At 41.3% G+C, this 15,311-nt stretch overlaps 2 protein-coding genes across 7 annotated transcripts in view; one reads left to right on the forward strand and one right to left on the reverse strand.

The window, feature by feature from the left end:
• The window catches only part of LOC111865497 (matrix metalloproteinase-19-like), a 76,518-nt gene that overhangs the window by 30,626 nt on the left and 30,581 nt on the right, over window positions 1–15,311 (forward strand). The window contains exon 1 of one of the 5 annotated variants that reach the window (XM_033751837.1): window positions 8,535–8,615. The exons of the other annotated variants lie outside the window; for them this stretch is intronic. The gene's annotated coding sequence lies outside the window, so the exon portion shown is untranslated. Of the gene's footprint in view, window positions 1–8,534; window positions 8,616–15,311 lie in introns of those variants that run through there. 5 annotated transcript variants of the gene reach the window in all.
• On the reverse strand, window positions 2,785–15,292 carry LOC111865496 (beta-galactoside alpha-2,6-sialyltransferase 2). 2 transcript variants are annotated; one of them, XM_023853593.2, is made up of 7 exons: window positions 14,863–15,292; window positions 11,562–12,020; window positions 10,601–10,800; window positions 9,593–9,767; window positions 8,440–8,612; window positions 5,512–5,555; window positions 2,785–5,477 (listed from the first exon to the last, which is right to left on the reverse strand). In XM_023853593.2, the coding sequence occupies exons 1-7, from the start codon at window positions 15,167–15,169 to the stop codon at window positions 5,438–5,440; spliced, it is 1,398 nt and encodes a 465-aa protein (XP_023709361.1). In that variant the 5' UTR covers window positions 15,170–15,292; the 3' UTR covers window positions 2,785–5,437. The 2 variants fall into 2 exon arrangements, with proteins under 2 accessions (XP_023709361.1, XP_033607726.1); XM_033751835.1 differs by having other exon boundaries at window positions 2,785–5,555.

A 15,311-nucleotide genomic window follows, 5' to 3' on the forward strand; every position in this document is an offset into this window, starting at 1 on the left:
AGAAACACCCAGTTACAGAGATAAGAAGAAGAATTTCAGAAGAACACAGTACTGCCCTGCGGCGTTCCTAGACAGCACACAAGCGTTTGATAAAGCATGGCGTCCAGGCCTCCTGTTCAAAATCAGAAAAATCCTTCCCCATGCATATTACTGAATATTAGAATCATATCTAACGCATAGACTCTTTCATGAATTCAAAGACGAAATCACAACTTTAAGGAAAACTGAAGTAGGCGCACCGCGAGGAAGTGTCTTAGGGTTCGTTTTGTATCTTATCTACACAGGCGACCTCCCGACATCAGACAACACAACAACTACTACCTTCGGCGATGATACAGCAGTCATAGTCACACATGAAGATCCAGCGATAGACTCGATGAAACTTCAAGCCACCATCAACAAATAAAATAGAATCCGCGCATGTTACATTCACCCTCCAAACCAAACCTGTCCGACAGTGCAAATGGGCAGTGTTTATCTACCCCAGAATACTGAAGTGGAATATCTGGGCATGCATCTCGACAGAAGCCTGACATGGGCAAAGCACATCAAATTCGAAAGAAAACAGCTCAACCTAAAAGTGAAACGACTGCACTGGCTACAGGGAAGAAGATAAACACTAGAAAGCAAACTCATATACGAAGCTGTACTCAAACCCATATGGACCTATGGAATTCAGCTATGAGGGACAGCCTCCAGTTCCAACATCGAAATTCACCAGCGCTGTCAATCCAAGACTCTCTGATCCATTCTGAACGCACCTCGGTACATAAACAACCACATGATCCATGAAGATCTACAAATGAACACAGTGCTCTGTGAAGTAAATAGTGGAATACCAAATACTTAAGAGAATTAGAAAACCACACTAATGCACTGGCAATGAGAGTGCCAGACAATAGCGAAACTACACATAGACTGATAAGATACACCGGCCTAACTCTACCAGAGACATGAGTAAAACCCCAATACAAGAATTAAAATGATACCTAAGTGTACAAAAAAAGTATATGAGTTACGTCACTGGGCATAATTCATTCACTATCTGTATTATTGCATTTCCTGTTTTCTTCTTTTAGGGCTACATTTGCTTCATTAATCCGTATTATCAGTTAATCCGGACCTTTCCCCCATTAATCCAGATTAGCGAGGGTTTACTGTGTGTTGCAATTGTATACTGCATGTGCATACAAGAAACCCGATTTCCACTTGGACAACAAAGGCACAGGACGTCACGTACTCTTCGTCATACGCGTGAAGACCACATCGAGTCCAAACGCACAGTGAAATTAGATTTGATGTTGTTAATTCATGAAACGCTTCTAGTAACCATTGTCGGGCTTTTGTGATCACCGTGATGAACCTGTGTCTTTCATAAAATGTGACGCTATTTTTTACGAAATTAGCAACTACAAGTATTAGCTTGTCAAGGAGGGCTCTCCATCAGGTTAGTTGTGAGACGTCGAGGCTCCCAAATTTTCTAAACAATCAGTTCACAGATGGCGGTAAGGTTGTCAGCTTCAAGCACCGGGCGCCCTTTACCCCCAGGAAGATGCCTGGTACTAATTTCTGTCAGAGACGGAGACACCAGAAGGCCGTGCCATAGCTCGAGCGGTTAGTCGCTGGCTTCCCACCGCGGCTGACCGGGTTCGAGCCCTGGTCTGATGAAGTGGGATTTGTGGTGGACAAAGTGGCGCTGGGGTAAGTTTTCTCAGAGTACTCAGGTTTCCCCTGGCAATCTTCATTTCACCAAATTCTCCATCATAATCACCCGGGGCAGGTACAATAGGCAAGTACGTGGCCGACGTGCCTAGTGGACCCAGCTGGACTCCACCCCCACTATGTGAATTAAAAAAAATTAAGATACCAAAAGATTTTACATTTTCACAGACAACCTACGAACTTACACACACAAGAACACTTGCGCATATGCACCAGCCATCTCTTCAAAAAGGACATTAAAAAGCTTGAGTTTAAGGGGTAGGCGTATCCAGCAAAGCCTTTAATTTTCTTCCAGCGATTCTCAATATACGCAGCAATGAATCCATTTGGCATGAGAGCTCAAATCTACAGTAACTCCACCGTGTTTCCTGACCTACACTGATCCTACTCAGGGAGCACCCAATTTCATATTGAACATTCTTGTTCTGGAAGTTGCTTAGAACACTGATGCTCAAAACAGAGAAAGGAAACGTCTGCCATGGAGATTATTATTTTTGAGACCTCAAGTCCCACCCTGCCTCCTGTCAAATTATACCAATGGACACAAACCACAGGCTTAGAAACAGTCATACATAGAATGATACTACTGTTTCCAGACTGGTCCTTAAACCTACAATCAGCCATATTTCTGAAGAATTCCATCTTTGCAATTTATATTCTGTATAGGTCTTTCTTTGTCACTGCTCACATTTCACTGCTGTATGCTGATGCTGGGATGGCAAGTATCATGAAGTCTTATCTGTGTATTTTTTGTCTTCTTCTTTTAATATTTTTCCTGCTGTCTTACATGATTAAATTTGCTTAGTTTTGTCTCCAAATTTTTATTCTTAAATATAGTAATATTCCATTGCATAGATCAATAAAGTGACTTGACTGTGCAGTGGATTTGTCATTTAAGTTCATTTTTATTTTGCAGGGCCACTTCATATATTCACTTGCCGAAGATGTTAAGTTTAATTTGTGGGAAGAAGTGCAGCCTGTGCTTGGGTACTGCAGACTGTGTGATGTTCTTGTTATCAGTGCAGTCAGATTCAAGTCTTTGTTGAACATACAAAATTATGATCACAAATTAACATTGTTTCAGTTTATTTTGAGCAGTAAGAGGATACACTGTGGAGATGACACCCAATACGAGTACTATACCTGCTGCTCCATCTTCTGCTACTATGGGCAATAACTGTGCTCTTGTAACAGTTGCTAGGGAATTTAATGGGGTGACTTCATTGCCTACTTCACAAATAATTACATTTACACCAAATGTATTTTTTTCCGCACAATGGTATTTTGCAATAAACATGACTAATATTCTGCACACTGTCCACTGCCTGCAATAAACATGACTAATATTCTGCACACTGTCCACTGCCTTAGAAGTTTTTTCAGTATCACTCACTGGTCCGACAGACATATTCCACCCAATGAGTAGACACAAGCAGTAATGCTGTGAACCATAATTGTGAGGTGCTCGGTTCAAATCTCAGCCAGGACACCAGCTATACTGACTATGGTTTCTTATAGTTTAACTCCCTTTTTTAGTTCACCATTCAATACTGTACAGTGTCCCAGGAGGAAAGGTCAGTATTCTGGGGGGTCACAGCATCAGTCATTCTAACCAAAAAAGAACTCTGTGTACATGTACCTCAATCTGAATGGTTTCTGAGACGGAGCTATCGAAGTCATCGCCCACGTAAAGGAACGTCAAGATGCACTCAGATGAGCTACACACCATGTCCTCACATGAGTTGCAAAGAGCACTGATGTCAACAGTGGAATTTTAAAAACTGTATTATGGTAAACTGTACCAACTTTGTCACTTGAACAATAAATATTGGTATTAGAGACAGCATGTAATAACTCTTTCTTACCAACAATTCTGAACTGTTCAGTGAAATAGCTGTCTCTCGGAAACTGTTCAGAATAGGACACGTGTACACATACAATTTTTTGCTTAGAATGACTGACACCATGAACTCCCAGAATACTGCCCTTTCCTCCTGGCACACCCTGCAGTCTGCCTACTGGTAGTTTTGTAAAATAGCCCCCCCCCATAAAGTCATGTTTATTGTAATTACACTTCCATTGTAAGAAATCACTCATTCTGGTCTCAGAAATAAATGGAAGTTGTAAAAACAAATTTCTGTATCCAGCAGGATACCAGAGCATTACACACTGGTACATGGGTTTCCTCTTTTCCTTTACAACCTCACTGATTTTTCACTATGCAGAATCCTATAACTTCTACTGTAAATCTAAGCCCTCTGCAGAAAGTACCACAACAGCAATACAAAATTCAATGCAAAACCTTGCTTCATGCTGATGGGAGACATCAGAAACCATAATTATGTTCCAGCTGGATTTAATAGTGTCAATAACATTCATGTAACTCCCCACATATAACATAAGTATATGTCTTATAACAGGAACAAAAAATAGATGTAACACAAGAAGACATTTTAAGAAAATCAATTTACAGGCAGCTAAAAAATCGATTATAGGAAAGAAATTGTACTTCATCTTGACATCTTACATCAGTTACTTCAAAAGTGACCATAAAGGCAAGCAGCAAATTAAAGGCTGTTTTATTGTAAGTTGCGACTGTAATAACCCGTTGATCTGGGGTATCATACTTTTTGCCCTAATTGGTTGTTCCAGAGATTCACAAGTTTCCTGACTCAATCAGAACAACATGTCGTTAAAGATGGACTCTTAAGCTGTTCTTGCAACATGCATTTCCATTACTGATGATCATTTCATATGCTGATTTTTCTGTCATCCCAGATACAGTGATCGATCTATTCCTTTATCTCTCAATGCATATAGCATTTGCTGATCAACCAGAATGTGCCACATCGACAGTCAGATACTTCCAATTCTTAAACTTGCCACTAGCTTGTACTGACATCTTTCTGTAAAGTCGGCAGCTTTCGCAGCTGCTGTTCACAAATCACAGTTCTTTTGTGCGTTCTATCAATGAAGCACCCATGGTAAGTTTGTGTCAGTATTCCCGTTACTCGCAGCACAGTACTACCAATATCACTTCTGAGTTACATTAAATAAACAGCCTTCAATTTTTTATTTGCCCTTGCGATGTCTTGTGATTAGTTTGTAAACTAGATAAATTCTGGTTTTCATGTTTTCTGCCAGCATGAGCTTGTCTCTCAATTCAGACTTCACCTTGTAGCCTTACATGTGACTAGACTCCAGGTAAAGTAATTTAAACATCTTCTTACATTCAAGATGTTTTCTGGATCTGACACTGAACTGCACATAGTAATACTATTAATATGCTTTGTTTGAAATCTGACAGTGGTGGGCATCAAACTGAGTATTCTCTTACTTTAAATTTCATATAAATTATATCTTAAATAATGTATCAAATTCTCAGATCTGGCAGTAGTGAAATAAATTCAATATATACATTATAATAATCTCTCTAACATGGTGAAAATAAAACTGCATCACCTAAACATAATGTACCACTGCATCAGAACAACTGACATGTAATTGGTTGCATAAAGCACAATAGACCATTGAAGGTCGCAGCGCTAGGGCCAGTTTTATGGCTCACCCCTCATACTCAATTGAGTGCATATGTCCATTTATGCTGCTTCACAGTTTCCTGGACGGTAAGCTGAACATGAAGAAGGAGAACCGCCGGTGCACCAAACAGAAGAAAAACTGCAGCAACCATGGTCTCAGTTGCAGGCTGTCCTCACTACTGTATAGGACCCACAGCTGAATCTGGTATTATGTTGATACAGCACAGTAGGTGTATTTACAGTTACAGACAAGATTTCAGTAACGGCATCACTGTTGTTCAAAATAGGGTGATCCTGCGGAGGGGAGAAAAGAGATGACTGAAAGATTATTATTTTTTGAGACCAGGTGGTCATGAAGGGAGGCGATGAAAAATGTTCTTGTGTCTCCACATTTAGGATAGTAGACCATGAAAGGGTTCTCAGAAACTGCACAGTACTGAGCAGAGGTAACAAAAGTTTTCCATGACCTTCAACATTCTATATGTTATGCCGTCAAAAGTCAAACACATAAAATAGAGTGACCAGTCAAAAGATAAATAAGGAGCAATAATGCAGTATATTCACTGTGGACCACACTACAAGATTACCTCACACATAGTAACTGTTTACTTCATGATTCAATTGCACTATGGCCTATTCACCATAACACTACTGGCAGCTGGACGCTGGTTACTGTTCAACAGTATACTGTCAGTTGTGTTTGACTGTTGATCACTTTTAACTCGCCATTTGATCACAATGGGAAGAAACTCACAAACATAGCCAAATAACTGTCAAAACATGGCAAGGTACGTACAGTTTGCCACTATCCAAGAATTATTGCTCCAATCAATCAGTTTGGTAATGCAACTCATTTTTGTAAAAATGATTCTTTCAAAAAAATATTTCTGAGGGAAATTCAAAATGTGTTAAAGCCTGTGCTGAGTCACAACTAATTCTGAAATTGTGAATTCTTTTCTACATGTGGTAGCACTGCTTTGATGGGGGATCAGCACACAGTATTGCCAAGAATTTAAAGCTTTGAAACGTACGGTAAGAAGCAATGAGAATTACATTTTCAGTTTGGTACTGAATTATTTACTGGCAGTGCATGAAAAGTTACCATTTTTATAAAGTGTTTTCAAAAACAAATTTGCAATGCTCGTATGTTCAACGGACACATGGTAATTCTCCCAGCCATCACTAGCAGTGCTACCCACTATCCTCCCTCACAGGGGCCAGCTGAATCTGCAATTGCATCTCAGTTTGTGTATCTGAAATCTTCTACCTATAAATCTAGTAAGTCACATACTAAGACTTCCATGCAAGAACTAAAGTGAACATGTTTCTTTTGCTTTTATATTGGGTTTCTGTAAGAGTTCTTGTCATGCAAGCAGCAGAACCCATTCCCCATACACACTGGAAAACTGGATAGCAGGGAGTTTACTGCATATGAAATTACAAGCAAAGATTGCTCCTATACAAACAGTTTCACTGTCTCTAGTGTAATTCAGGTGTGCAAAGCATTTTCAGTGTTGGTGTTCTTATACGCCTTTCATCTGAGTTTGAAGCAGTCTGCTGCAAGTCTCATTTGTACCTGATATCAGGAAATACTGCATTACTAATGAGCCATCTTCTCGGACAGAAATTTGCTGCAAGAAGCTCAAAGATAAGAAATCTGATCCTGTGATCTGGGTGACAATACTGCCATAATGTGGCTAATAAAAAATTTCAATATGTGGCGATTCATAGCCCTTGGACTCTACAGCTCAAAAACACACGTGGTTTATATAAATGTCAATGGCAGCATAGAATCAACAATTTCACGTTTCACTAACAACATGCAGAATCGGTACAATGACATAACTACTCCCGTGCTTACTTAAGAACACCCCCAATCAAGACAAATGGGGGAGTCGAGGTACAGCTGCATGCATTCTCAATGCCAGCACTAACAGGAGTTGAGTGGTCAGCTTAATGCTCCGGCCGCTTTACCCCAGGGCAATGGCCTCCAGGTACCCACTGAACAGCTCCACATACCCCAGAGCTAGGCTTGATGCGACAGAGAAAAAACAAATGTCTTGTCCCTCACGGGAATCGAACCACAATTCCTTGGTTGTTCAGCCCACAGCCTAGTCATTACACTCCATAACTACAATATTAAATCGACATTTAGATTAATAAATTATATAAATAAATAACAAGCCCTTGTTTCTTATATACAATGATATTAAATTAGATAAATACTTAAACTTGTAAAATATAATAGAATAATAAATATATTATTATAGGTGGTTATGATTTGGGCAAATCCAATATAAATATTAAGAATTATGGACTGTATCAACATATGGAGGCATCAATTCGTTGACTAGAAAGATCAGTATAAGATAACATTATGCATACACATGTTTTGAAGAAAGAAAATACTGACTCAAAGTGAAGGGAATCCTCAACCAAATGCAACAAATGGCTTTCAAAGTTCAGCTACACTATATTGTCTTTTGCCTGAGTATAGGAATGTTCTGACTCCACTGGTGAGCGAAAATGAGATTATGCAGCCACGTACTTCCATAGGCTTACTCTGCTTGCAAGCGTGTGCTTTGTTCTAATTCACATTAAGCAACAGGTCATTCCCAACTTCACACCCAGTTCCATGAAAATGGATGTTGATGGATACTGTACGAGTACACTTCACTACTTGGGTGATGTGCTGAAGCTGTTGCAACATTTCAGTGTACATCAATGTAAGGGGAAGGAGAGGTATGTCTCTAGGGGTGGGTGGGGTGGGGGGTTGTAGCATTGTGCCAATCAATGTGAAAAGGCCACATGGTTAGGAAGCAAAAGAGGTGCAACCCAATGTTGCTCAGTTTTTGTGTCACACTTTAAGTGGTGTGACTGCTTGATAACTGTTTTTGGTTTCCTTCGTGATATGGGGAGGGTATGTGGGTGGTTACTAGGGTTCCAGTTTTATCAGAGTTGATGCTTTAGCAGAAAGGATTTGCTTTGTGGATGGAAGTGTTCATACCAGTCTACCTCATGTACATTTTCTTCTAGTAAAGCACCACTACTACCAATTTTTTCAAAACTTTGACTGTCTGCTCATTTCAACAGGAGCAGACATTTATCTTCAACACTGCAGAGTGTCATAGCCAGGAACCCGAACGTAGCCATCGGAGAACACTGACTGATCACTTGCCACATTCAGTGCTAGAGCAAGGAGCTTCTCAGCAGCCAGCGGATGCCACACACCAAACGTGCAGGATGAGTCTTCAGCTACGTCCCAGTAGTGGCAGCGCTTGGTCAGCCTGACTGATGGCACATACTCGAGCAAGTCCACATGTGAACAGTGTGGAAGCATGAGGGCCAGTCCTGGTAAGGCAAAGACATCTCTTTTAGTAGAGGAAGAAACAAGTACAAATGGAAGGATGGTTATGAATCATGAATAGGGAAGTGTGTGTGTGTGTGTCATATCTAAGGATTATTTCAGAATTTACCTGGAGGAATGGAAGAAAATGACACCAAACTGCAGTAAGAATAGCCAGCATCAGGGTCAAACACAAAGCGTGAGTTCCTGCCACTATACTTGCTATTGGTCTAGCAGCAACACAGTGCACTTACAGTCAGGAGCTGCTTGGATTCAATCTTGGTTGGAACACTAGCTATCCTCACTGAAGTTTCTGTGACCTGTCTCAGTCATCCGAGGCCAACGCCAGGACACTACCTCGGATTAGTACAGGATTCCTATTCATTATTCATCAGTCATCGTAGAATTCAATGGTATACAGTATAGATCTTGAAAGTGAGATAAAAGAATCCATTAATAATGCTGGTGGCAGTAACAGCAGCAGCCATGATGGTGGTGGTGCCTACCAGCACCACCCCAATTTGAACAATATTTTGGGCTATAATTACAGCATTTATCTGTATAGGCAATAGCTGTATCCCTGAGACAGTCCAACTTACTAAGTTCTGTCACACGCTCTGCAAGCCCAACACAAATTTTCTGAGAACTTAACCGTTTCTCATCCTTCAATTAAAGACATTTTTGATTGGAAAAATGCAAACTGTTGCCATCCATTGTTTCTATATACAAATGACTAAAAGAGACGTCAAAGAGTGCAGAGACATGTTAACCCCTAGCACATAAGTTATGGTTGGTAAGCTGGTGGTGGACAGTGGAAGTGGACAGGAGAACATGACGTCAGAAGGCTTCACACAGAGGACAGGAAAGTGTCAAACTTTCATCCTGTGCACAAGCTTCCGTTCAGATCTCTTGCCAAAGTACATAGTCCCCTGTAGCAGATGCGCTCCTGCATGACACAACTACATTAGGGGCAGCCAGAGCTCACCCAGGAAGCCTGATGAGGGTGGGTTCTTGCGTATTCTGACTGGAATGAGGCTCTGGACATAGTCCCACAGCATCCATTGTGAACGCGGGTCCAGCAGATAGAAGGCCTGCTCTGGGTAAAGTTTTCGACGCTCGAAGTATGGTGTGAACACATCAAAGTCTGGCTGCTGGTACCACTGTTAGGAGGCCACCAGAAAAAGATAAAAAAATAATCCATCTATACACACAGGCGGTAAACTCTCGCTAATCCAGTTACAGTTAATCCGGATGTCAGATAATCTGAATCAAAACATGAAAATGCTGTTCACAGTTGAGTACGTACTTCCATTTATTTGTGTTCTAAGTTCTTCTGTCTAAGGCTGGCTTTTGCTTCACTAATTCAGATTAGAGTTTAATCCAGATTAGCAAGGGTTTACTGTATAAACATTTCAAAAGTGTGAGCTTTTTCACTGTCACTATGCAATTTCAGGTTAACTTAGCTATCAACTGTCTAGGAGTGTTAACACATTGCATGAACATAAATTATGTAGCAGGTCATGAATGAGCAAGCACACTGCATCTGTTCTGTGAGTATTTATACTAACTCTCACATGGATATGTGATGGATGCATTCTATACAACTATGTGTGATGTTTGTGGGAGACTGACGTATCATTCAGTAACATGCAGGGCTGGAAACAGGGAAGTGAAGAGTATGAAAGCTTATATAACAAGTGGTGAGACTTCTGTTAAATTCTCAATGCACATTACACTAATTTTACTTATTTATATTCTGAGGTTTCAGCAGCAGTGCATATTCTTCTCGGACGTGAGCCCATGAAGCTTTTTTGTAGAGGGATACTGACATTTCTGAGAAACATGCTGCCTCGATCTTGACAGTCGAAGTGAGCAAGATGTGATGTGGTTAGGTTACATGGAATGTGGTCACTCACATGCTCAAGAGGAAAGAATGGGTCAGAGCCTGGTCTGGAGCAATGACAGAACACTGACACCCCAACACAACACTCGCCTGTTCCAGCGTGGAAGAGTAGTTGCTCGGATCCCAAGCAAGCAAAATTACATTCTGGTAGAGGGGTGATGTCATGAAGTTGAAGCTGGGTTTCGACACTACTTGGGAGTTGACGATGCGCAGTGTAGTTTTCATACCAACATCTGCCTCGTAGCCAATTGTGGGGGCATGGTTAAACCTCAGAACCATGTCATGCATATCTGCAGCAGAAACAGTGTAATGAATGGCTCCTCCTGTCTTTTCATCTGGACTTACATATTGACCTTAGCTAGAAAAGAAATTTTGCAGCAAATCTTATTTTGAGAGTTTTCCATCTTATTTATCTTCTATCGCACACATCTGGAATATCACATAATATGACTTCAGTAAATCTTACCACATTGTACCCTATCTTTGTGTAACACTCCACCCTGCAAAGCTTCCAACTGTATCCTGTATATAAAAGACCAAAAGCTTGCCGAATTACTCAGCACTTGGACAATGTGCTTTTAACACCTCTGAAGTGTGTCATCAGATATTGACTCAGTTCATTATGTCATCATCAGAGAGTTAACAGATTCTACTTTCAACATACAATGGGAACCAGTCCTGCCATGCTGCAGATCTTGTTGAACACACAAGACTTCTCGCCCATAGTGTTGCCTCCTTTAACAATAACATGCTCAGAGGTCTTCTGGACAGAGAATAACCCCCATATACTCATCCTTCTTAACCAGTTTTCCTTCTGTAAGGAATATGCTTTTCTGATCACTGTGCTCTGTGGGCTCTCATGTGTGTGTGTGTGTGTGTGTGTGTGTGTGTGTGTATGTGCATGTGAGACCCCAAACTTAAACTTCTGAACTAGACGTACATGTTGTATCAACGGAAAGAAGGCAATTAGTTCTTCCCAGAATTTTATGTTTCAAAATATGGGGAACAGGAAAAAAGTATTAATTTCAGAGTGGAATGCAAACCAACTTACCGATGAAAGTGCCAAGTCCTGAGCCGAACAGTGAGCCTGCATTAGTGACAATGGCGCAGGTATTGTACTTTTCAGTGAATATGGGTGCCCTGGGGAATAGTCCCCCGAGGCCCAGGCTCATGAATGGCTTGTCTAGTGCACTTATGACGCGTATACTGCCCACCTTCTTCTTGAGGCCACACACCAGCTCACGCACACTCTTTCCAATGTAGGAGCCACGGGGACCCACGTAGTTCACGTCGTATGGGTTATTACTGTCCCCACGAGCCTTGAACACGCTGCTTTCTTCTAGCAGTACACGCCGTAGCTGAACAACCAGCTGGCTCTTGTAGGCCAGCACCCTCGAAGATACCTTATCAGTGGCACTCCAGTCTGCACACCTTATCTCATCCCCACTGACTCTCGTCTTGGGGAACCGCGGCTGGCTGTGTCGACGTAGGACCACATTCACTGGAAAGCCTGAAAACAACAGAATTCTATCGTTCTGCTAATCCCTTTAGACTTTAGACTGCGACTATTGTTACTCCATCAGAGGAGTGAGCTCTAAATGCTGCATGTGGGGTATGATACACAACAGAAATAATTTTTACTCAAACGTGAGCTTTGCCTTCACATGGTGAAAGCCAGTTCCTATAAATCAGGCTCTGAAGACCAAGTCATAATGTTGTGCATGTGCTTAATTAAGCAATGTCCCATGAAGATGTATGGGGGAGTGGAGATAATATTCCACCATTCTTATTCCATTTTACTAACATATCCGTCAATAATACAACTTTAAAAAGACATTAGGAATATGTTGTTCACTAAAAATGCATTTTAATACTATGATAGTTCAAATAAATAAAACTCCCGTAGGCGTTTATGCAGTACACAAATTTACACATTAAAAGTGAATGTTCACACTCCTCAAACTGTCTTGGGTTCACATGTATTTTAATTTATATTCACAACATGTTTCGGCCTCATTGGGCCACCATCACGTGAATTCTATCCTCAAATGAGACCACTGCACTGTATTTGTTTCCCGTGCTTCTCTTGTGCACATCGTTATTTTACTGCATGCTAGTTGTTACATTTCATTCTTATACAACGGGATGCTGAAATATAACATCCACCATTCTTAACCTCAACACTAGATGGAGGTGAATGGTAGCTTCATCCCCCCCACCAACTTTTCCCCCAGGGAAAAAACCCCTGGTACCCACTGTGTTGGAGGCTAGGTGGGCCCCAGTCTGGATGTCATGCAGTTGCCACTGTTTGGAACTGAATCCAACTCCTTGTTTGTTCAGCAAGCAGCTTTGTCCCTTATTGACTGAGCTGTCTGGACTCTCATACTGGTATGATACATTACTAGGACCATGTGTGGAAATGCCAGTTCCAAATTCACATTAGGTTGGTGGTCCCAACTGGTTGCAACCCTTGCAGTGGCCATGTGTGTTTCAGTGTCCAGCACATAGACACAATTTGGCTGAGTGACCACATCCAGCACATGACAGATTGTGGATACACCATCAGTACGATTTATTAGCACTAATTTGTTAACTAACTTCATGGAGCTGAGCCCTTCTTGAGAATCTACCAGTCATGCAACTACTCAAGAACTCCAGCATTTTATGGAATCTGAAGCCTCACTACCATGTTCACAAGAGCCCTTAACTGGTCCCTATCCTAAGCCAGATCAATCTAGTGTATACCAACCTACCCTATCTGAGATTCATTTTAATACTATCCACCAACCTACTCTCAGTCCTCCTAGTGATCTCTTTTCCTCTACAAATTTGTTATGTAAATATATTTATCAAGCACTTCAGTGTGATTAAAACTTGCATCCCTTTGTGAATGGGTGAGAGTTCTTTCAAGTGCCACATTTGGCTCTCCTGCCATAATCTGCTGACTTGTGATCAGTGCTATGCTCACAAACTGAAGAGAAGTGAGAAGTGTACAGGCTGGCTCAAAACTTACCTGCCATTCACTTTTAACAATGCTATCAGTAGCTCGAAGTACACAGCAACAAATGATATGGTGATTGGTGAACAAGGAATCAGAATGGATGTGGAAGGAAGGAGCTGTGGCCTAGTAGATGTATTATCCAGGCATTTGAATGATGGAAATGTGAGGATGATTTAGTGAACAAGCAGCAGCACACAGATCTGCGCATCACACGTTTCACACACTCTGCACCTGTGGCATGTTCACAGGACATGAATGTGAACGTCAGACCTGAGAACCTGCCGCAAATCTCCAGCCAGTCCAGAGAGAGCGAGAAACAATCTCATCAAGTCATCTCCTTCCACATGTGTTTGGACCTGCAGCACTATCAATGGGCCCATAAGCCAACACATCACAAACAAAACCAGGCCACACCAGATGGAAATACGCCACATTCTCTCAACCACCATAAAATGTTTGTATTCACACACTCAAATTCCTTTTTGGAAATGAACAAACGTAAAACTTCGGTCTCTTATGCAAGGCATCAATCATAGTTTCAAGGTCATTCCTAGCCCTGACTTCATGCGATGTCTATACAGTGGACTCTTGGCATCTTGGTTTGGTTGTATTTTCTTCACTTATGATCCTGTCTGTCTAGATGTATTCATATCTACATAAATAGTTTCTTATTTAGAACTATAACATCCTGGAATTTACACTGGGTCTTTTCCTTTTTGTGTGGATATTGTGCATGGACTCATTTCAGCAACTCTCCACATGTATTTTGACACAAAAAATGCTGAATGTTCAATACAGTAGCATAGGCTTGGGATTATAGTCAATAGGCAAATACTGCTTTAGCTCACTTCAAAGGGGCTATTCAAAGGTTTACTGGAGCACTACTATTGAGAAACTGCATTGTGCATAGGCTGTTGGTCTATCTCGCTAACACCCTGAGCCTGGATGTGCACACTGTGAGTTGACACAAGCAGCATGTATCTCTTCTTGCACTACAAATGAATATAATCAGAGATTACAGTTGCATGAAGAATGTATTTTGATATGAAGATCACTCACTACCTTCTGGGATATGAAATCATGTAGTTTCTTAGGGGAACTTCGGAGGAACTTGCTCCTCTATTCTACCCTAAAAATGAAAGTCACATATTCCTCTGAAACACTGGTCCCTACCTACATTCCAGAAGGTGGTAATGTCCCTACTCTCTGTGAGGATCTCAAACAGGGCTCTATAATTTTCCGGACACTGCGTATTACTTGAATGAACAGTGTAGAACATGCGCCCGAAGCGATTTTTTGGAATTCTGTTTATTTCTAGCTCTTTTGGAGGATTCTGTAATTACATACTTACGCCCAACATAAGTTCTGTTGCCAGGTTTGTCATTGCTGTGATGCTTGGATAAGGCATTGCTTCTGTTCCCAGATGAAATGACAATGGCATCTGGGTCTGTTGTAGACGTGAAAGTGTCGTGGTTGTAGTAGAATATCTGGCTGACGCCTCCACCGCCGGACCGAGCATTGTTCATGAGCCCGGCCATGTGCTCCTGCTGCCTCTCAACATATTGCCAATATTGTGACCATAGCAAATATATGTATCCACACATACCCAAAAACACTAGATTAATAAAGATCCACACAGACACCGCTATTGCCCTCATTCCGACTACATCTTGAGAGGCTAAACTAATCCTGAATTACCTCCGCGGCATGGGAATTACAATCATCTCCAACCCGCAACATTTCTTCCACAGCTTCCTCCGATCAGCTGCTTCATCTAGTTCATCTAGCTTTACATATAGT

Source organism: Cryptotermes secundus, unplaced genomic scaffold (genome assembly GCF_002891405.2).
Source record: "Cryptotermes secundus unplaced genomic scaffold, Csec_1.0 scaffold454, whole genome shotgun sequence".
Classification (NCBI taxonomy): domain Eukaryota; kingdom Metazoa; phylum Arthropoda; class Insecta; order Blattodea; family Kalotermitidae; genus Cryptotermes; species Cryptotermes secundus.

Bases quoted from the DNA above. Each gene is read 5' to 3' on its own strand.
- LOC111865496 (XM_033751835.1), bottom strand. From the start codon at position 15,169: ATGAGGGCAATAGCGGTGTCTGTGTGGATCTTTATTAATCTAGTGTTT. The intron at 9,768-10,600 runs GCGAGTGTTGTG...GCCTCCTAACAG, and splicing joins ACTCTTCCACGCTGGAACAG to TGGTACCAGCAGCCAGACTT. The intron at 5,556-8,439 runs GCAAGTGATCAG...TCCCCTCCGCAG, and splicing joins TTGCTCTAGCACTGAATGTG to GATCACCCTATTTTGAACAA.